This window comes from Phyllostomus discolor, chromosome 10, assembly GCF_004126475.2.
Source record: "Phyllostomus discolor isolate MPI-MPIP mPhyDis1 chromosome 10, mPhyDis1.pri.v3, whole genome shotgun sequence".
Lineage (NCBI taxonomy): Eukaryota > Metazoa > Chordata > Mammalia > Chiroptera > Phyllostomidae > Phyllostomus > Phyllostomus discolor.
In genome coordinates this window covers 92,687,923-92,708,760 of record NC_040912.2, presented here as the reverse complement: position 1 = coordinate 92,708,760, position 20,838 = coordinate 92,687,923, and the positions used below count along the sequence as shown (strand labels likewise).

Sequence of the window (20,838 nt, the reverse complement as noted above, 5' to 3'; positions counted from 1 at the left end):
TCAAGGGGAGGGTGAATGAGCAACATGCATCGTTTCTAAGACATATCCATATTATCTAGTGACAACTAAATTATCACAACACTAAGACTTAATAGTACACCCAGGGCTCGAAGAACATTTCTTTCTTTCCACAAAGCCGATATTTACAACAACCTTTATGATTACTTTAGAATTATCCTCAAATTTTAAACCTAGAAAAAAGGCATTACTACGAGAAGATGCTCTGTATTTAAATTACTATAATTCTTTTTCCTTCTGCTACAGAATTTCTATTTTGTATTTTACTCTAATAGCTTTGTGGGTTCGTTAGGATCAATCTTCTATTACTTTCTAGAAGCAAGTAAGGCATACATATAGGCCAAGAGTATAATGATAATGTGCTTAATTTTGTGCTGCTAGATTGACCTTTTAAAGGCTCAGTCGAATATATGGCCATCTATAATATATGATGACAATAGGCTTTTCCCATGTCCTTCTGGCAACAGATTTCAACAGAGTATTTTGCTAAATACACAGGTATAAAGAGATTGTAAACTGGTTCCTTTTTCTTTACCTTGTCTATATCATCTCCAAGAACCCAAGCCCCATGAAGAGAGGGGTGTTTGCCTGCTCCATTGTCTGCGGCACCCCAGCCCCGAGGATGGTCAGTCATTGAATGAATGAGAATAGACTGGTCCAGTTGTTTCTCGCTGTAAAAACCAGCGTGTGTCTTCCCCAGCATAGGCTATACTTAGTGACCGTCTCCTAAGTGCCCCCCAGCCCGTTTTCCTCCTTCCTCATGTGTCCCTTCACCTATTTTCTCATTCTCTCTGTCTTTGTAAATGAAATACATTTCACTCTCCTAGCCACCTGCCCCCCGGGCTGACTCCACAGCCATCCCTCTAACCTGAAGGAAGTTCATTGGACACCTGGGAGCGTGTCCACAGGGGATGGATTTGGAACCCAGCTGCCTCTTCCCCAGTCCCAGCTAAAGAGTTCTTGAGTCAGAACATAGCTCATCCTCAGGGCACGCAATCCAAGGAGTGTCAGGAGAGCTGTACGCCAGAGCCACAGGAGGGGACAGGCATGAAAAAGGCAAGATCAGAAGCAAGGAAGAAGGAGTGTCTCCCTGGCTGGTGTGGCCCAGTGGATTGAGTGCAGGCCTGCGAACCCAAGGGTCGCTGGTTCAATTCCCAGTCAGTGCACATACATGCCTGGGTTGTGGGCCAGGTCACCAGTAGGGGGTGCACAAGATGCAACCATACATTGTTTCTCTCCCACTCTTTCTTCTTCCCTTTCCCCGATCTCTAAAAATAAAATCTTTTTTTAAAAAAGAGAGAAAAGGGGGTGTCTCCAAGTGACAGAAGGGCAGGCAGGAACAAAAGGGAGCTGGTCCGGGACCCCCAGGCCAGTGGGCTGGACGGCAGGCACTCAGGAACCCAGCTAAGTGAGGCATCGATGCCAGAATCCACATTGGCAGCAAGAAAGGAGTTGGACGAGATCGAACGGAAGTGGGCACACCCAACCAAGGCTCTCTGTGACTGTCCTTCAGAGAGACCACTGGGCCAGGTCACGTGCCTGGGGTAGGACTAGAGCTGGCGAAGCCTCCAAGAGTGGGGCCGTACAGTCCCTGAGGCCCCCAGGACCGAGTATGAGTGCAGCAAGCAATCGGAAATCACTGTATGACAGCATCCTGGCTGCGTGGCAGCGTACATTTCTAAGGTTCAAGGTCTTGCCATCCCAGAAATTCAGTGGCCGAGGGCCGACAACGTGTTAAGTGCTAGCATTAAAGGAGGAAAGGGAGGCGGGTCTGGTGTGGACTCCTCTGGTTGTATTTCCTGTTGCATTTCCTGTAATGGCCTGACGTTCCAAACTCGTGCTCTTCTCTGTCCCCCCTGCTGGGGGGCCCAGGGGGGCTTTGTAACCCTTTATTGATGAAACCACGTGTTTTCATCGGTTGCCCTTAGATGCCTCCAGTTCTGGGAAGATGGTGTCCAAATACCACTGAAATGACTTGCAACCCAATCGTTTCCTTAATTCCACGCGCTCGCTGATGTTTCCATAGGGGACGGATTTCAGACCAGGCCTCTTTAGAAGATACTGCTCCTACAGAGACACAAAGAGTTTCATTAGACATCCAGCATGGCGGTGCATATATTTTCACCCTCTGAACTTAGAACAGAGACCTCTGACTTCCTCTGTCTAGGGACACACGTAGAAGCTGGGACGCACCCCACACGGACGCGCAGCGTGTGCTGTGGCGGGTGGCCCACAGCAGAGGTGGGGCGTGTTCCCTTCTCCCACCTCCCCCATTCCAACCAACACTGCACGGTTTCTGGAACCCGGACGGTGTAGGGGCCAAGGGCACCGCGGCTCTGGAGCACGACAGCCCGGGTCCCAGGGCTGGCTCTGCTGACTTTATCGGCTAGGTGACCGTGGCCCCTGCCCTCGTGAGGTCGTTGTGAGGTCCAAACACTTCCGTCCACGCAGAGTCTTTGGGAGACGCAGCCCAGCACGCGGAGTCACGCCGGTGTCGGCCACTATCATTGCCCCCACCTGGCTGGTGCTCCGTGCGCTGTGAGCGCAGGAAGCCCCGAGGATGTGCGTCTGACGCCCTTGCTCCGCCCCCCGGTCCCAGCGGTGCTGGAAGTCCACCGAGGCCCCTTGTGTGTTCCTCCGCGCATTCCCAGGGCCCAGCGCGTGGCGGAGGAACACTGCGGAGGGAGAGGAGCTCGCTTATCTAAGTCAGCGCATCAGGAGCGTGCCCGGTAGGGTCCTCCCCGGGCATCCTTGGCCACTGCAGGTCTTCGCAGTCTTCCCTGGTCACTCCTAGTTCCCCGCTGTGGTTGGTGCACGGGGTGGGCCTCGGGGTGGGGGAGGGGTGTCGTCGTTTTGGAGTGCGAGCGGAGAAGTCCTTAAGCAGCATTTCCCTGGGTGAGCCTTCTCTTGCTCAGTGGCACTCGCTGAGTTTCCCCTGTGCGGTCGCATCCAACCTATCCATCACACCAGACGGGACCTTCCTTCTCAGGGAGACGGAACTTTTTGTCCCTGCATCTTCTGTGACCTTCAGCAAACTCAGTCCTAGTTGTCTCCAAGTCCACTGTTTAAGTCTGCAACCAGAGTTCACCGTGTGCTAACGAGAACCCCTAAGCAGTGATTCGCGGACGGCTTCCGGGCTTAGGAAGCTTACGTTCTACTTCATCCTCTTCATTGCTGCAGGACTTTAAAAAGTGAGTATGTTTTATCTTTTTAGAGCTGATTTTTTTTAAATCAAGAAATAGAGTCAACATACAAAAGGTACATAAAATATAAATGTGCAACTTCGTGGATTATTGAGAAATCAGCCTTGGCAATGCTGACTAGGCCAAGAAATAGAACATTTCCAGGACCCTGCAAGGCCCTGGTCTTCCCCTTCACGGTCATAGTTCTTTCTCTTCCTTTCAGATGCTCCTGGTTATGGATTCATTTCTTTGCTTTCCTTCCTAGCTCTGATATCTAAATGTGCGTGCATGGATTATATAGTTTCATCTTGCCCATTTTTAACTTACAGAAAAAATACGGTGCGTTTCATCGTGTTTGCCTGCTTTGGTTCACCGTGATGTGTGTAAGACTTACCTGCGCTGTCGTGTGTGTGTCTGGAGTTGGTTAATTTCTGTCGTCGGAGCAACTAAATGTGTCACATTTATCCGTTCCACTTTGGATGCATATTTGGGCCGCACTCACTTGGGGTGACACACAGTGCTGTCTGTGGACATTCTCGCTGTGTCCCGGCACACAAACGCATGCATGTCTTTCGACTGGGACTGCTGGGTCACGGGACAGTCAGTACCTTTTATTTGATGCTGCCCCGCCGCCTTCCGAAGTGAGTTTGTAATAATTAGACCCCGCCACGAGTGTCTGAGAATTCCTGTTGCTGCCAACACTTGGTCTCATCAGATTCGTGTGTGTGTGTGTGTGTGTGTCAGAATCTAGGTGGCTGTCTATCTAGAAATACCTCCCTGAGGTTTTAATTCACATTGCCCTCCTTGCTAAAAAAATATATATCTATATATATTACTACTTTTATAATTTAACATAATAAAGAAATATTAGATCAAGGCCAGGGCATACAATATCCCAGAGGGATCCTCACATATTTCCACCCGTGTATCTGAAGGGAGGACTTTGGGGGGGTTCTGTCCATATGGGTTGTGCGTGGATTCCGGATTGACGGCTTTCGAACGGGAGTGGAGCCACGCTCCAAGTTCTCCGCCTGCGGGCCCTTTCAGGGCCTGGCAGGGGCTCAGCCCGGGGCAGAGGGCTCCCAGGTGAGCAGCAGCCCCGTCGTTGTCGGGGCTTAGTAGTGGAGGTAGAGAATCTACGAGCTGCCTGTGGGGATGGGCACGGGGAGAGGGATTTGCTTCAGAGGGCCCATAGACCCAGGCAAACGAATGAAAGACTTCTTGCATTGACTGACTGATCTCTAAGTGTCTTGAGTTTTCCTAGACACGAGAAGGAAAAGTAAGGTGCAGGTGTCGCAGTGCAGGATGCACTCACTGAGACCAGGGCCCGAGGAGGGGAGGGACGGTGGAAGGGGCGTGGCTTATATCGGGAACCTCGAGAAAAGAACGAAACCTGATAACCGGAAAGGCCGTGGACGGCTTCCTCGGGGCAAGCCCCACGGCGCCCCTGCACCCATCTTTCCGCATGGGACCCGCGCCCTTTACCTTGTACTCGTCCAGCCACACGTGCACCAGCCTGAGGTTGTTCCGCGTCAGGGCCCGGGAAGCCTCGGTGAGGTTTTCGGTGTTGTGCTTGACGATGTGGCCCACCCGGGAGCAGGGCAGCACGAGGAGCTGGCCCCCGCACATCCAGATCTGGACGCGAGACAAAGAGAAGGCATGCTCACGCGTGTTTGCCAGTAACAGGCACCGGCTGGACTTTCTTAATCCTCGTCCAAGGAAGTATTTGCTGACTTTAGAGAGAGAGTGAAACATCGATGCCAGAGAGAAACAGTTGCCTCCTGCACGTGCCCTGACTAGGGATCGAACCCGCGACCTCGGCATGTGCCCTGACCTGGGATCGCACCTGCAACCTCTTGGTGTATGGGGCGATGCTCCAACCCACCAAGCCACCTGGCCAGGGCCAGCTGCTGGATTTTTTTTTACAGACATAACAATAGCTAACATGAATTAAGTTCCTTATTTCATTCAATCCTCACAGCAACCCTATAAGGTAGGTGCTGCGATTATCCCCATTTTACGGATGGAGAAACCAATGCCTAGATTGGTTGAGCATCTGGCCCAGTGACAGCAGGCTGTGAGTGGCCAGGCACAGGACTCCAACTCAGGAAATCTGGCCCCACGGCCAGGAACACTAAGCAATTCTGCCTCTCTCATACGTGACCCGTTCTGATACTGACTGTGTGTGAAGAGTGGCATGATAAATTTGTCTTAAGATATCCCCAAACAATGTAAGAAAACATTACACTCTGTTGACCCCCGGCATGGCTTCAGAGACGCACAGCAGCGGATGTCAGCCCTGAGCCCCAGAGAGCCCGCGGGGCGAGGAGACGGAGCTGGCAAGAGCCGTCTCGGGAACACCCACATTTAAGAGTCGCACAGAAGAAAGTCCCGTGAAGGGAAGTGAGCGCTGGCAAGCAGTAGAAGGGCAACCAGAAATGTCCTAAAATCCTAGAAAACTTCTGGAAAAGATGCTCTGTACCATCAAATGCTACAATAACCTCAAGTATATGGAAGGCCAAAAGCCATCCATTAGGGACATCAATATTAAACTGGTGATAGCTCCCCGCCCCGGCTGCTGTGGCTCAGTGGATTGAGTGCCAGCCTGTGAACCAAAGGGTCGCCGGTTCGATTCCCAGTCAGGGGACATGCCTGGGTTGCAGGTCAGGTCCCCAGTAGGGGGCGCTCAAACGACAACCTCATGTTGTTTCCCTCTCTTTCTCCTTCCCTTCCCCTCTCTCTAGAAATAAGTAAATAAAATCTTAAAAAACAAAACACAACTGGTGACAGCTGCCAGAACAATGTCACAGGATCCCAAAGGCCCTCGGAACCCTGGTTTACTGGGACGGAGAGGAAGCAAGAGCTGAAGTGTATACAGGCGTGGACGGTCTTTTCTTGGGAAAGATGAGGTTCGGTCTCTTGGTTACAGGCCACGGCCAGGGTCACGGGAGCGCTTTAGTTATTTATTAATTTACGTTTGTTTACAAAAAGAGAGACTCAAGGATACTCAAAGATAGGAAGGGGCCATGAGGAATGGAGTGGCTGAAAATATTAAAGCAAAGACAATTACTACATCTGAATAATAACTTAGCTGTTAGTTATTCTCTATCTGGAGGGAATACAGAGCCAGAAAGAAAAAAAAAATACACGTGCTTTTCAAATATGCCTGCATCGTTCACAGGACTGACTTTCATCCGAGGCAGAAGATTGTGCTAATGGAGCGACCCGGTCCCGGGAGGGGGAATTCCACACACCGTTTTCTCGGAGGGAGGTCGCGAAGTAAGGACTGATCAGCCAAACGAGGAAAAGCGGCAGAGGTGTGGGTGCTACGAACCAGAGGCTGATGGGAAGGGAGGACATGCGTGGAGGTGAAGAAACACTGAGGACGACAAACTCACAGGATGCGGCTACGTGGGGGCTTGGAAGGGAAATACACCACTCTAGGTGTCCGTGTTTTAGAAATAAAGCATCTGAAGGTTTAGGAGACAAACCTACACTTAAAAGAACTTATAAACAGCGAACAAAGTAACCAGCCAAAACAAGAGGGAGGTAAAATCCAAAGCAAAAAAAAACAAAAAACAAAAAAAAAAACACAGAAAAACATTGAAGAGAAATATAGGAAACAATTTAACACATGCTAAGATAACATGAAACTCAAACTATGACTTCTGCAGATGATTTCACAGAGTGAAAGGAACAGGTGGCAGTATTTAAACTAGAACAGTAATGGCCGTCTCTTATTAATCAGCTCCTATAAATTCATCAGTTAAGCTGTTTTCTCCACACCAGCTTTCCTGATTGGGCAGAGAGACAAACAAGGCAGGAAAGTGAGGAAACAAATGTTAAGAGTAATAACAGTGAGTTCACAGCCTAGATTTTTATGCACAGTTCATTATGATAATCTATTAGAATTTAGTCAAAAACAAATACCTACGATAAACATTTGAATAGTACCTTATATTTTCTGTGGAGTCTCTCCCCTCCCCCAGGAATATCTATCTACTTTGTACTTTATTCTCTACCAGAATTATCTCATGAGGTCTTCACAAATGTCTGAAGATGGCATTTATATTTATTCCTACTTAACAGGTGAGGAAACTGAGACTAGAAAAATTACTGCCTTGCCAAGGATCATCATACAGGGGTAGAGCTGGGACTCATTCTGAGGTCCGATATCACAGGATTTTTTAAAAGCTGCGCCTGTTTTTAATAACTGAGGTACAATTCACAGAGCATAAGAAATCAGCCTTTTAAAGTATCGATTTTGGTGAGTTTCAGTACTTCCTTGAGATCGTGCCATTAATTCCAGAACATTTTCACCCCCAACAACGAAACCCGGCACCCACGAGCTGCTACTCCACTTCGTCCAGCCCCTGGCAGCGGGATCTACTTTCCGTGTGTACGGACCCGCTTATTCCGGCCATTTCATACGAAAGGACTCATCAGTAAGTGGCTTTTGTGTCTGGCTGCTCCCACTTACCATAGGGTTTTCACAGCTTTGTGGTAGCAAGGATCTCAGGATTGAAGAGTCGGGGGAAGGCTCAGACATCCTCTCCTGAGTCCTCTCGTCTTACAGATGGGGCAGCTAAGACCTAAGGTGGCTCATACATTCAGTGGCGCCTCGGCCCCCTGCCTCCTAATGCTGATTTATGTCCACCCTACGATAGCCCCCAAGACCACCAGCCAAATCAAAAAGAGATTCCACCCCAGATTAGAGTAGTCTCTGAATTTGGTGTGCCACACATTCAAAATAACCTGTGGCCGGACATTCTGACATTTTTATGAAATCTTTTCAATTTTTGCAAGGGGTCTCGCAAATCGTATATTTCAGGGGACACCAGAATGGTACCAGATACTCACGGGGACAAAGGACGTGATTGCCACAGCAGATTACAGGACTTAAGGTTCGATTTCATGTGGTATGTACAAAGGTGATTATTTAAAAGGCAAATAAAATCTGAATCACCCTTAGTGAAAGTTCCAAATGTTCTCCTCCCCAGAGGTCCATGTCCTTGTCGTACTGTCCAATCTCGTTAAAATAATGCCGATTTATAGCGAAAATTCCTCCAGCCATTGCAGGGGACCTAAAAAGACACATCAACATTAAATTGATTCCACAGTCATTATAGATGTTTGCCCAATTTATACAGATAACATAGTTAGAACTAGAAAACAGCCACCTTCGCTAATTCCAAAATTATCTCAATGTACATTTAAGCACGTAAAGTTGCTAAGTTGAAACCGCAACTACCTAAAAGCAGGCAGTAACATTATCTAGCTGTCACCGGGATATACAAGCAGCACACCTCGTCCAAGTGTTGTGTCGGTCGGAGGGAAAGTTCCCTTTAGACCGCGAGTTTCCCGTGGGGATGGCAGCTGACCCGGGCAGTGAGTGGGGTGTAGAGACAAACCCCTTTCTGAGAGCGTTAAGTGAATTGTATCTGGGAAAACTATTAGGTTCCAAAGCATCTTTGTGGGGTCCGCCCATAACAGGACCCATAAATACCAAACTATGTGATTTAAAATGAATCACATGCCCATTCCTTCATCAACGTGTCCATGTTACCCGCGAGGCGTCCGTCACGTGTGTGGGGTCAGTCAGTGGGTCTGCAGGCGGGGGCGGGAGGCGGGACACCGGGGGTGGGGGGAGGTGACAGCAGGGCCCCCCCGAGAAGACCGTGGAGTCTGGGGCGAGGGTACAGCAACGATGGCAGTGAGACGGGGTCGAAGTCCCGATCTCTTCTGAAGACGGAGCCCGCGGGTCACCACGGTGGGGTGTGGGCGCTGGGGGGAAGAGGGAGTCGTGGCCGGCTCCAGGCTCTGGGCTCGGGTGCCTGGCACACGGGGCTGCCCTGCGCTGAGACAGGGAGCGCGCCGCGTGGGGCTGGGTCGGTGGGGACGGTCCATTCGGGGCGTGTCTGAGACGCGTGAGTCGGCATGCGAGAGCGGATGCCGGGGGACAGGTGGAGGGCACATCTGAGAGCGGTCAGGGCTGGGGACGGGAGGAAGGGGGTCGTTGGTATGGGGGCGGGGCGGGTCACTCTGGGAGAAGGGGGGAGGGAGAAGAGGGCACAGGACTGGGACACAGCGCCCAAGGGTAAGAGCCCGGGGAGAAGGGGAGGGATGGGCGGAGAAGATGGGGAGGAGGACGGGGGCGGGAGGAAGCCCAGGGGACCGTGGTGGCCCGGAGGCCACGGGAGGGTGCGCGTCAGAGGGAAGGAGGGACGGCTCAGCAGACAGACGGGGAAGACGAGGACTGAGACGGGAACACTGGGTGTCCCGATGCGAAGGCCATTCACAAGTTTTCATGTGGAGGGGGCGGGCAAAGTCTGATTCGAGTGAGTTTGAGAGATGAGTTAGCCCTGGCCCGCGTGGCTCAGTGGCTGGAGCCACACCCCGTAAACCGAAAGGCTGTGGTTCGAGTCCCGTCAGGGCACGTACGGGAGGCAACCAATCGATGTCTCTCTCTCTCTCTCTCTCTCTCTCTCTCTCTCTCTCTCTCTCTCTCAGTGTCTCCCACTCTCTGGAATATACGTGACAAGAGCTGATGCAGGTGTAGGCTGTAGACAGTGTGAGGAGATTTCACTCCTGCGGTTAGTGAGACAAAGAGATTGACTGTGAAGGGACAGAGGTGGCCTTGGTGTCCGAAGTCACCAGTGAGTGTGGAGAGGGGCCTGGTGGAAGTCTCCTCAGAAGTAGCCTCGGCAACGCCGTTGACACTCACAACGCTCAGACTGTGCCCACACTTAGCCAGACGGTTCCCGAGACCAATAACCGAGGAAAATCAAGTCCGCCTCAACCTAGGAAGTTACAGACAGAAGGCCTTGTGTGGCTATTTAGAAACGCATTTGGTGAGAGGTCTGCTGGTCCCACCCCCACGCCCCCGCTCTGTTCTGGCCCTCGAGGGCCAGCACGTGCCCCTGCCCTGAGCACAGGCCACGCTCTGCAGACCGCTGAGGTCAGAGGGCACCCGCCAGACAGAGGTGCTGTGAACGGGGTGACGTGGGCGTGTTCAGTGGAGGAAACTCAAAACCAGCCCAGTTCTGCCCTCACAGCCTGTTCGAGACAAGTGAACAGTCAGAAACGAGGTAAATAGCAACACAGCATTAAGCCCGAGATAGTGAAGAAATAGCCTCTGAAAGCTCCTTTTTCATTTGCCCCGGGCACCCAATGCCCATATTCTGCCGTATTCCCCCCACAACCCTGAAGAAATCTCACCGGATGGGTCTGATGGGCCCCTCTGGTCCCTCCATCTCGTAAGAGAGAACGTTATCCCATTTAAACCGCAGGTGCCAGTCGAAAGCTCCTCTCACGACGGGGGAGGGCCGGTACTCCAAGGTCATGGGGTCGATGACGTCTATGACGGGACACGCCACCGTCCTGCGGTGCTTGGCCACGGCGGCCAGCAGGGGCTGCAGCCACATCCTGTTCACCTCGCAGTGGCTGTCCAGGAACACCAGCACGTCCCCTGGGGGGGAGGGGCAAGAGGCGGCCTGCGTCAGGGCTTGTGGGTGGAACCCTGGACCACCCAAGTCCAAGTCCAACATCACCAATCAGGCGAGCGCTGGCTGCGGGTTTGGCTCCCAAGGTGCTTTGGGTCCCGCTGGGGGCGGAGACAAGAAACACGGGCAGGCCTGGTTTTGTACCAGAAGGGCTGGCCCCCCCCCCCCCCCCCCCCCCCCCCCCCCCCGCCCTAGCAATGCCCGGAAGGACACCTGCAGTTGGAGGGTGGCACTGGGGGGCGGGGAGGACTCTGAAGAAGCCGGCAGGACTGCGAGGCTACAGTGAAAAAACACCTCGGCTTGCCTCTGACCCATCAGCTCGACTTAGCAAGCGCTGGCCGGGAGGACACCTCCTCCGTGGTTTACTTCGGGACGCAAAGATGCATCCCTGTTTTCGCTCTTGAGTGGAAGCTCTAATAAGGGTCTCTTCTGCTTAGAGAAGATGGGGGCGGTTGGCCAACCCAAAGGATGCATGTATGGAAACGCCCGGTGCCGGCCAGGCTCCAGGGAGGGGGCCCTCTTGCGGCCCGTGACGGGGCCGCTCACGGCTGCGGTCTTTGTGAGGACAGTCCGTCAGTGCCTGTCGTCGTTGGGAGTGAGAATTCTCCCTTGGCTGAGATTTCTACTTTCAGCAGTTTATCCCGTACGCACGCATTGGCACGGAGATGCAGGTCCGAGAATCGCTGGTGTGGCATTTCTTATGTTTTAGTGAGCGACGGTAAAAATAAAAACCACCAATTGAAAATCAGTTGCCCCCCGGCTGGTGTGGCTCAGCTGGTTGGAGCATTGCCCTGTAACCAAAAGGGTGCTGGTTCGATCCCTAGTCGGGGGTGTGCAGGAGGCAACCAATTGATGTTTCTTTCTCACATCCGTGTTTCTCTCTCTCTGTCCCTTCCCCTCTCTCTTGAAGCAGAATAGATTAACCCTTTAAAAAAATGTTCTCCCCCCCCAAAAAAAAACAATAGCTGAGTGAATTATGACTATGTATTCATGGAACCCATAAGGGAGACCATACTACGATTAAAACTCATGTCTTAGGTACTGTCATGGGGAAAGTTCCAAAACATGAAAGTTAAATCAAAAGAGTGGGTCTCAGGACAATGAAGCTGGTACCATTCCACATGGAGTGGAGCAAAGTGGGTTTGCAGCCGTGAGTACGTGAAACAGAGTTTATTCCTGTATTAGTACCGCGTCATTGTTGCATCGGTCTTCATACGAACAACTGTAAACCTACTTTCGCCCCACCCTGCACGTTTACAAGTCCTTGGAGTTCTGTGTGTGTGTGTGTGTGTGTGTGTGTGTACACACTCACAATGCATGGAACCAGAGGTCTGAACACACACACACGCCGTGCTGGGCCTTGCACTGTGTTTCGGGCGACACCCACGTATGGTCTGTGTTGTTCAATCAGAGAGTGTCGCCGTCGATTCGGCCAACTCAGAAAAAGAGAATCAGATGTTGCTTGTGTCTGGCCTCCGGCTCACTGAGGAGTCCCAGGCTGCAGTGTGGTCTGAGGGAACACCCTGGACAAAACCCATGACCTTTGGTTCCAGTTTAATGTTCTGCCAAAAACCTCCGATCCAGCGCTGGCTGGTGTGGCTCAGCGGGCTGAGGGCCAGCCTGCGGCCCAGAAACCTCCGGCCCTTTGGGACTGCAGGGAGGTGGGTAGCTGGGATGCTCAGACCCCTGGGGACCCGCCCCTGAACCCCCTCCCCCCCTCGCCCCCCCACCACCCCGCCTCGAACTGTTGACTGCTCAGGGCTCCCAGCTGCAGCTGCGTCCCTCCCCAGGAGCTGGTCCTGGCGGAGGAGGGGGCCGGCCTCGGCCAGGGCGATGCCCCTCCCAGGGGCAGGGCTGTGCTCCTCGCTGCCCGTCCCCTGACCCGTTCTCTGACGTGGCTCTCGGCGGCAGCCCCGGGAGTGAGCTGCTCTGGAGCACACGCGCTGTGGGGAGCCCATCTGACAGCTCCCAAAGGTTTGGGTCCAGAGCAGTGTTTACAGCACGGCCTCGCGCTCCCCGGGCCCCCCCCCCCCCCCCGCGGTGACTAAGCACAGTGTGTTCGGGTGGGGGCGGGGGAAGCGCGCAGGGAGGGAGGGCTGGAGCCGGGCGCCTCTGACGGGCCCTCTGCCCACCCCACTCCCCATCCCCCTCCCCCCTGCGCCCAGCTGGGGCTCTCGGAAGCTCTTTCCACCCCAACCCCCTGCCGTCCTTCCCTCTCTCCCTGCCCAGGCACCCTCGGACCACAAGCTCCGGGTCCACTTGTCTCCCTCGCCCCTTCACCCTTCACGGACATTTCTCCCAGGAACTCTCCTTCCTCCCCTCATTCCCCCTGGGCCCCGGAGCCCCGCAGCGGGTGCCCACCCTGGCCCCAGAGTCCCCCGCGCTGCAGGCAGCTGCCCCGGCTGCACTGGCCCCCACAAGTCTCGCTGTCCTCACTGCTCCATGGGCCTGGGTCCCGAGAACGCCGCAGCAGGCCCCATGCATGCGCAGCCGCGTCTCAGGCTTTGTGTCTGGGGGACACTCACTCTGTACCCTGTTCCGGGGCGGCCAGCCGACAGGAGGACCTCTTCCTTGAACTAACATTATTTTTAACATTATAAAGCAAGTGCTTTCAGGGTCAGAGCGACTCTGCTGCCCATGGGGCTGAAATACGTTTCCGGTCCCTGTTTGCGGCGAGGGGACACAGGGAGGGTCCCTGTGAGCACAGCTCTGCCAGGCGGACAGGTCCCCGAGGGGTGGACCCCAGCCGGGCCGCCCAGGGGAGGCCCCTACCTGAGGCGCGGGCCGCTCCCGCCATCCGTGCGCGGATCAGCCCCTCTCGCCTTTCGTTTCTCACGAGCTTGACCTTTCCCCGAAACTTCTCCAGGCGGTAGTCCAGCTTTTCCTTCAAATCCTCTGCGGGGCGGGGGGGTGGGGGGGTGGGGGGGGGAGAATCCGAGATTTGGCCACGTATGAAATGGTAGCTGCACGCGCGGAAACAGCTGAGCACGATTTCGGCTGACCCCTGGAAGCCACGCTCACCCACAGAGACACTCGCTTTAAGAGAAAATGTTACCCTCCGTGAGGAAGAGGATAAAGTGTTTCAGCCCTGAAACCAGCCGTACACAGCTTTCTGCTTCTCGTGAAATACCGCCATTGTAACAAGTCGCTCATAGAAGTCGAATAGAAGACACAGGTTTGGGCATTTTGGGGCGCTCTGGCTTTTGGAGGGGCCGCACACTTGGCGGTGACTCTCAGGCAGGTTCTCAGACCACCTGAGTGTCAGTTCCCTCGTCGGTGGGAGGGGACCCCCCCCCCCCCCGCTGCCACGTCCCTCGCCGTGTCGCAGCGGGAGGAAGGAGTACAAGAGTCAGCACGCAGCCCGTGTAGGAGGGCATCCCTAATTTTTCCTCAAAAATCTGGGGAAAAAAAAAATGTGTGCATCACACACAGCAAAATACGGTGGGTCTCTGGGCTCAGGCGTGGCTGTGAAAGGCTGGGGGAGGGCCCCATAGTCCTCCCAGGGCTGAAGCCCCCAGTGCACCCTGTCCTCCCGGGTGAGAAAGCAGAGCTCCAGCTCACAGGAGGGCCCCCCTGCCCCTGCTCGCGGCTTTTCTGGGGACCTGTGACCCAGCATGGGGCCAACCTGCTCAGAGCCGCCGCCGCCTCCTACTGACCAGATGAGGAATCGGACCATCTCTCCACACTCCCTCCCATGCACAAGACTAGGAATAAAGAGTGTCTCCCGTAGAAGTAAATGTCGTGCGTGGTGGGGCCTGGCCGACAGGTGACATTCCTAAATGTGGGTGACATTCGCTTCAGTTACATTCCACCTCCGAGCTGACACCTCAGAGTTCCCGCCCCTTCCTGTTCTTCTCCCTACTCTGTCTCTCTCTCTTTCCCAGCCCACGGGGTCCACAGTGACGGGGTGTGCTCTCAGGTAGGAGGCCTATGCAACGCTGGCGCATCGTTTCCGTGGGAAACTGGCCCCCCAGGGACTTGCACACTCCCAAACTCTTTCCACGCATCTGGGCCCTCTGGGCTGGCTTCCCGTGTGCATTCAACTGGTAAAACAGACAACGAATGTCAAGTGCTAAGTGCGGTTCATCGGACCGCGTAGCAGCACGAGTCTCTACGCTGGTGAGCAAGCAGCAGGAAGCGCTCCCCGGTAGCTGGCCCAGTTACAGTGCTCCCCTGGAAGGCACCCAAGGCCTGTCTTTCCCCTGCATGAAACGTGTCAGAGCCCCCCGTCTTCTCCAGGTAAAATTCCACCAGTTCCCTTCACGAGCGGTGGCCTCTGTGTATCTCTGCTTCTCTGTCCGCCCTTCCCTTCATCTCTCTGCGCACACAAAAACCACCTCACACACAGAGCTGCTCCGAACCGACCAGGGTGTCTCTTGCCTCTGGGCCTTTACAATCCCCTTTCCTCCGCGCCTCTCCACCTCGCTAGCTCGCACCAACTCGCCCTTCAGGCCTGAGCTCTGACGTCACTGCTTCCTGCATGTCACTGAAGATCCCTGAAGACCAGGTTGGTGCCCCTGCGCTTACCTCGAGGAAGCACTAGCCGCCCCACCTGCCAACGCCGGCAGGGCAGGGGCCGGATCTTACACCCCCGCCACCAGAGCAGCCGTAGCCTCGGGCTCCGGGCCTGCCCTGGTGGCTCCCAGAACGGCGTTTTGTGTTTTAAAGTAGCTTAGAGGCCATCGGAGAGAGCGCTGCCTCCAGCGTAGACTGGGGAGATTATTAGTCTTCCGTCTTACCGAATTTGCTCATGTCATCCACCAGAATAATCTCTTCAAGGAGCTGGTGTGGGGTGAAGTGCATGACGCTGGCCACTGTCCGAAACAAGGCATTAAATTCCTCATCGTGGAAGCAAATGACGACGCTGGCAGTGGGTAGTTGGGCTGGGTAATGTTTTCGATGGCACCTGCAGGCACACGGGAGAGGGAGAAAATGATTCGTGCTTGGGGACCTCAGTGCCCTGGCCTCCAACTATACTACAAAGCTACCGTAACTAAAACAGTACGGCACTGGCCTAAAACTCAGACATGTGGCTCAAGGAAAGAGAATAGAGAGCCCAGAAATAACCGCCAGAATACCTGAACAATTGATTTATGACAAAGGAGACGTGTATACAATGGGGTGAAGACAGCCCACCAGTAAGTGGTCTTGGGAACACTGGGCAGCCACATGCCAAAGAAGGACACTGGGCCCCTAATGACCCCATCCCCACAAATGAACTCAACGGAGATGGAAGACGTGCATGTAAGACCTGAAGCCATGAAGCTCCTCAGAAGGAAACACAGGCAGCGAGCTCACCGACATCGGTCTCGGCAACACGTTTGTGGCTCTGACGCCCCAACGAAGGCAACGGAAGCAGGAAGAAAGAAGCGGGGCTGCGTCAAACGCAAAAGCTCCTGCACGGAAGAGAGAGCCACTGACCACATGAAAAGGCAGCCTCACGAATAAGAGAGCACGTTTGCAAACCCCGTGCCTGACCAGGCATCAGTATCTAAAATGTACACAGAACCAGCGCTGCTCGCCCCGGGCGGGCGGAGCAGTTGGGCGAAGCCTCGCGCCGCGCTCCAAACGGCGGCGGGGCCGTCTCCAGTCGGGACGCGTGTGGGAGGCAGCCGCGCGATGTGTCGCTCTCACATCTGTTCTCTGTCTCCCCCTCTCTCTTTCTCCCCCCTCCTATCTCTCTGAAATCAATAAAACACACCCTCCAGTGAGGACTAAAACAACAACAGAAAAACTCGTGCAATTCAACAGTTCAACAGCAAACAAACAGACCAAACATCCCAACACGATTTAAAAAATGGGCAGAAGATCTGAATGGACATTCCCCCCCCCCCCCGAGAAGACACACAGGTGGCCCACAGGCACGTGAAAAGATGCTCAGTGTCACAGATCGTCAGGGACACACGCACGCCAACACGGCAGTGAGATGGCACCTCGCCCCTGTTAGAGCGGCCGTCACCCACCAGACGGGGGATAACAGGTCCTGGCGAGGGCGTGGAGGAAAGGGAGCCCCGGCGCTCCGTGGGCAGGAGCGAGTGTAAATCGGTGCAGCCACCGTGGAAAAGAGTATGAAGTTCCCTCAGAAAATTAACTACGGAACTACCTGATGATCCAGCAACCCCACTTCCAGGTATTTATCTGAAGAAAACTAAATCACCAACTCAGAAAGACGTCTGTGCCCTCATGTTCATTGTGGCATTATTTACAACAGCCGAGACATGGAAACATCCTGAGAGCCCATTTCGTGGATAAACGGGTAAAATAGTGATGTGTGTGTGTGTGTGTGTGTGTGTATAAAATATATATTATTTTCCATTAAAAATGGAACCATAAAAAGAAGAAAATATTGCCATTTGCAACAACATGTATGGACACAGAGGGCATTATACTAAGTAAATGTATACTTAGTATACATTTACTAAGGGCAGTATACTAAAACAAGTCACAGAAAAAGACAAATCCATATCATCTAACATAGAATCTAAAAGACAATAGCAGAAACCACCACCACCACCCCCATCCTCACCCACCCTCTGCAAAAAACAAACAAACAAATAAAAAACCCAAGCTCATAGAAACAGAGAACAGAGTAGTGGTTGCCAGAGGCAGGGGTGGATGGAGCGAGTACAGAGGGGAGGTCTGCAGGGCACAGCCTTCCAGATACAAAGTAACTAAGTCCCAGATACAAAGTAACTAAGTCCCGGGAGGTGATGCGCAGCCTGGCCCTGTAGTTAATACCACTGGATTCATATTTTGAAAGTTACCAGGGGAGTAGATTTTAAAAGTTCTCATCACAAGGAAAAAACATTTTTTGTAACTATTGTATGGTGACCGATGTTAACTAGATTTATCGTGGTGATTATTTTACAATATGTACTACTATCCATTCATTATGTTGTACACCTGAAGCTAATAGAATGCTATAGGTCAGTTATATCTCAGTACAAAAATAAAGAGGAGCAACGTACATTTCATTCCTGGTATCTGGCAGAGGTCTCACTGTGCCCAAGCTTTCACTGATTATGGTATTAAATCCATACTTTGTAAAGCCTTGAAGAAGTTCTGCGTCCATAAACTTAACATCCTTACCTACAAGGAAAGGTAATGAGAGTGTCACATAAGTATTGGCTGACGGCCATCACTTTGCTAAAGGGGGATGTTTTTAACTGTATCTATTCAAAGTTATTTGTGTGAAAAACAGAAAACTGTCTGAGACAAGTATAACGAACTATTTAAAAACTGTTTACACAATGAGATACCACCACACACCATTGAGAATGGCCATCATGAGCAAAGCAACAAACAACAAGTGTTGGAGAGGATGTGGAGAAAGGGGGTCCCTAGTGCACTGTTGGTGGGACTGCAGACTGGTGCAGCCACTATGGAAAGCAGTATGGAACTTCCTCAGAAAACTAAAAATGGATCTGCCTTTTGACCCGGCAATTCCACTGCTGGGACTCTATCCTAAGAATACTAAAACACCAATACAAAAGAACCTATGCACCCCAATGTTCATAGCAGCACAATTTACAATAGCTAGATGCTGGAAGCAACCTAGATGCCCATCAGTAAATGAATGGATCAAAAAACTATGGTACATTTACACAATGGAATTCTACACAGCAGAAAGAAAGACGGAGCTCCTACCCTTTGCAATAGCATGGATGGAGCTGGAAAGCATTATGCTAAGTGAAACAAGCCAGGCGGTGAAAGACAAATACCACATGATATCACCTTTAACAGGAACCTAAACAACAAAACAAACAAGCAAGCAAAATATAACCAAAGACACTGAAATTGAGAGCAGGCTGACAGTGACCAGAGGGGAGAGGGGAGGGGATAATGGGGAAAGAGGGTGAAGGGTTTGCAGGAACAAGTATAAAGGACACGTGGACAATAACAAGGGGGGGGCGGAAACAGGGGAGGGAGTGGGGAGAGGGCTGAGGGGGTGGGGAGGGGTGGGGGGATAAGGCACAAAACTGTTCTTGAACAACAGTAAAAAAAACTTCTTAAAAAACATAGGTAAGCCTTATCATTATGCTCATCCACTGGCATATGGATTATGCTCCTGCATTGTGAGGACAGTCTGCTAAGGGAAGTAAGCCGGTTACGGAAGCGTGGCCAGTGCGTGACCCTGCTTGTGTGAGTGCCCGGAGCAGCCAGGGTCCTGGACGCAGAGTAGAAGCTGCTTCCCAGGGGACGGGGGATGGGGGCGCGGAGAGGTGCTGCTTAATGTGTGTGGTTGGGGAAGATGAAGGAGTTCTGAAGGTGGGTGGTTACGAGGACAGCACGACACTGTGAGTGCATTGATTCCACTTAATGGTGCCTTTAAAAATGGTGAAAATGGTCACCTCCATGTTATGTATATTTTCCTGCAATAAAAATATTTGTTAAAGAAAAAAACCCTTAAATTTAGGTGGTTAAATGCATACATACCTGTTTCATTTTTTTGTAGGTAGAATATAAAACATTTCATAATTTAAAAAATGAATTGATATAAAAAAAAAAAAACATTCTCTCCCCCTTCCCCTAAAAATGGCTAAAAGAGCCCTGACTGGTGTGACTCCGTTGTGACGTCATTCCGCAAAGCACAAGGTCACCAGTTCAATTCCCGGTTAGGTCAGGTGCCTGGGTTATGGGTTTGGTCCCCCGTCAGGACTTGAACCAGAGGCAGCCAATCTGTTTCTCTCACATCAATGTTTCTCGTTCTCTTTCTCTTTCTCTTTCTCTTTCTCCCGCCTTTCCCCTCCATGTAAAAACAAAATCTTTTAAAAAAAATAGCTAACAGAGAACATCAAAACGCTTACTTGACTTTAAAAAGGGCCTCTGTTCTTTAGTTTCATCCTCATTAGGCCTTTCCGCTTGCACGGGGTGTCCTGGTGTCTGCCCTGGGCCGTGGCTAATTGGTGGCTGCGATTTCTTCTCAAGGGACCAGATGGACGCAGGCTCCTGGCTTTCGGCCTGCCCGTCGCCCACGTGGTCGTGGTGGAAATACACGCAGAGCAGCAGCATCCATATCCCAAATGTCAGGGACCCACAGAGCAAAAACTGAACTATGGCATTTCTCATTGTAAACCCAGCATTTTGGGGAGTCCAGTCTTCAATTTCCTAAATCAGAAGGATTTGAGAGAAGCTCCGTTAGATATCGCGGTGGTTTGTAGGGTCATTTGCTTGGCTTCAATCCAACTTTCAGTGTTTTAAAAACCATTTTGCGCCCTGGCTGGTGTGGCTCCGTGGACGGAGCGCTGGCCTGCGAACCAAGGCATCGCTGGTTTGATTCCCAGTCCGGGCACGGGCCTGGGTTGCAGGCTGGGTCCCCAGTGCGGGGTGGTGCGCCACAGAGACAGCCACACACTGATGTTTCTCTCCCCCTCCTTTTCCCTCCCTTCCCCTCTCTCAAAAAATAAATAAATAAATACATAAAATACCCTTTAAATAAATAAATAAATAGATAACCGCTTTGCTATCAGCACTCGTCATATATTTTGATGAGATTAAAATGTACCTTTTTTCTATTATCCACACCGCTCTTAAAACTGACATTCATAAGAGGACATAACATCAGATTATGCGACATGCTCACAAGAGGTATAGTATCGCTTGTCATCAGGGGCGCACTCTCCCGAGCATGGAGCGGAAGGAAACTGTGTGTCCTCATCCCTTAGGGCTGCTGGGTTCAACTTTGGGTGATAATGTGGGTCTCTCTTTTTAAAATCTGGTCTCACACCCATCAGCCTGTTATAAATACAAACCCTACAATGTCGCACGCTGGAGAAAACAGGGGCAGTGGAAGTGACGGCCACCGTGGGTGGGACAGCATGTAGTTCCGGTGACTTTATACACACGGGACAGAGCCCCAGGGAGCGCGCCCGAGGAGCCCCTCACGGGACGTGGCCAAGCGTGTGGCCGGAGGCCGCGTGTGCACAGACACTGGACACGGCTTGAGGCTTCCCCCGCCGGGAGCCCGGAGAAAGGGGGGCCGTGCCATCCAGCCCAGCAACGAGCCGGCGGCAGCTCCCCGTATTGACATTGTCAAGTCCCAGAAAACGATGTTGCCCCCAGACAAATTGGGTAGGACTCGACCTGTAAACATTTGGAAAACACAAGCTGTGCCATTGTTTGCGGTGACGCCGTAT

The 20,838-nt window shown here is 52.3% G+C and overlaps 1 protein-coding gene across 1 annotated transcript; it reads right to left on the bottom strand.

Annotated features, from left to right (window-relative positions):
• Positions 1-1,298: 1,298 nt before the first annotated feature.
• GALNTL5 (polypeptide N-acetylgalactosaminyltransferase like 5) lies at positions 1,299-19,873 on the bottom strand. The gene is made up of 8 exons (XM_028526042.2): positions 19,533-19,873; positions 17,671-17,799; positions 15,442-15,608; positions 13,475-13,597; positions 10,419-10,668; positions 8,167-8,284; positions 4,686-4,835; positions 1,299-2,085 (listed from the first exon to the last, which is right to left on the bottom strand). The coding sequence occupies exons 1-8, from the start codon at positions 19,769-19,771 to the stop codon at positions 1,930-1,932; spliced, it is 1,332 nt and encodes a 443-aa protein (XP_028381843.1). The 5' UTR covers positions 19,772-19,873; the 3' UTR covers positions 1,299-1,929.
• Between the last annotated feature and the right edge of the window lie 965 nt (positions 19,874-20,838).

Bases quoted from the DNA above. Each gene is read 5' to 3' on its own strand.
- GALNTL5 (XM_028526042.2), bottom strand. From the start codon at position 19,771: ATGAGAAATGCCATAGTTCAGTTTTTGCTCTGTGGGTCCCTGACATTT. The intron at 13,598-15,441 runs GTAAGACGGAAG...CCCGCCCCGCAG, and splicing joins GGATGACATGAGCAAATTCG to AGGATTTGAAGGAAAAGCTG. The intron at 10,669-13,474 runs GTAGGGGCCTCC...CCTCCCCCCCAG, and splicing joins GGGAGCGGCCCGCGCCTCAG to GGGACGTGCTGGTGTTCCTG.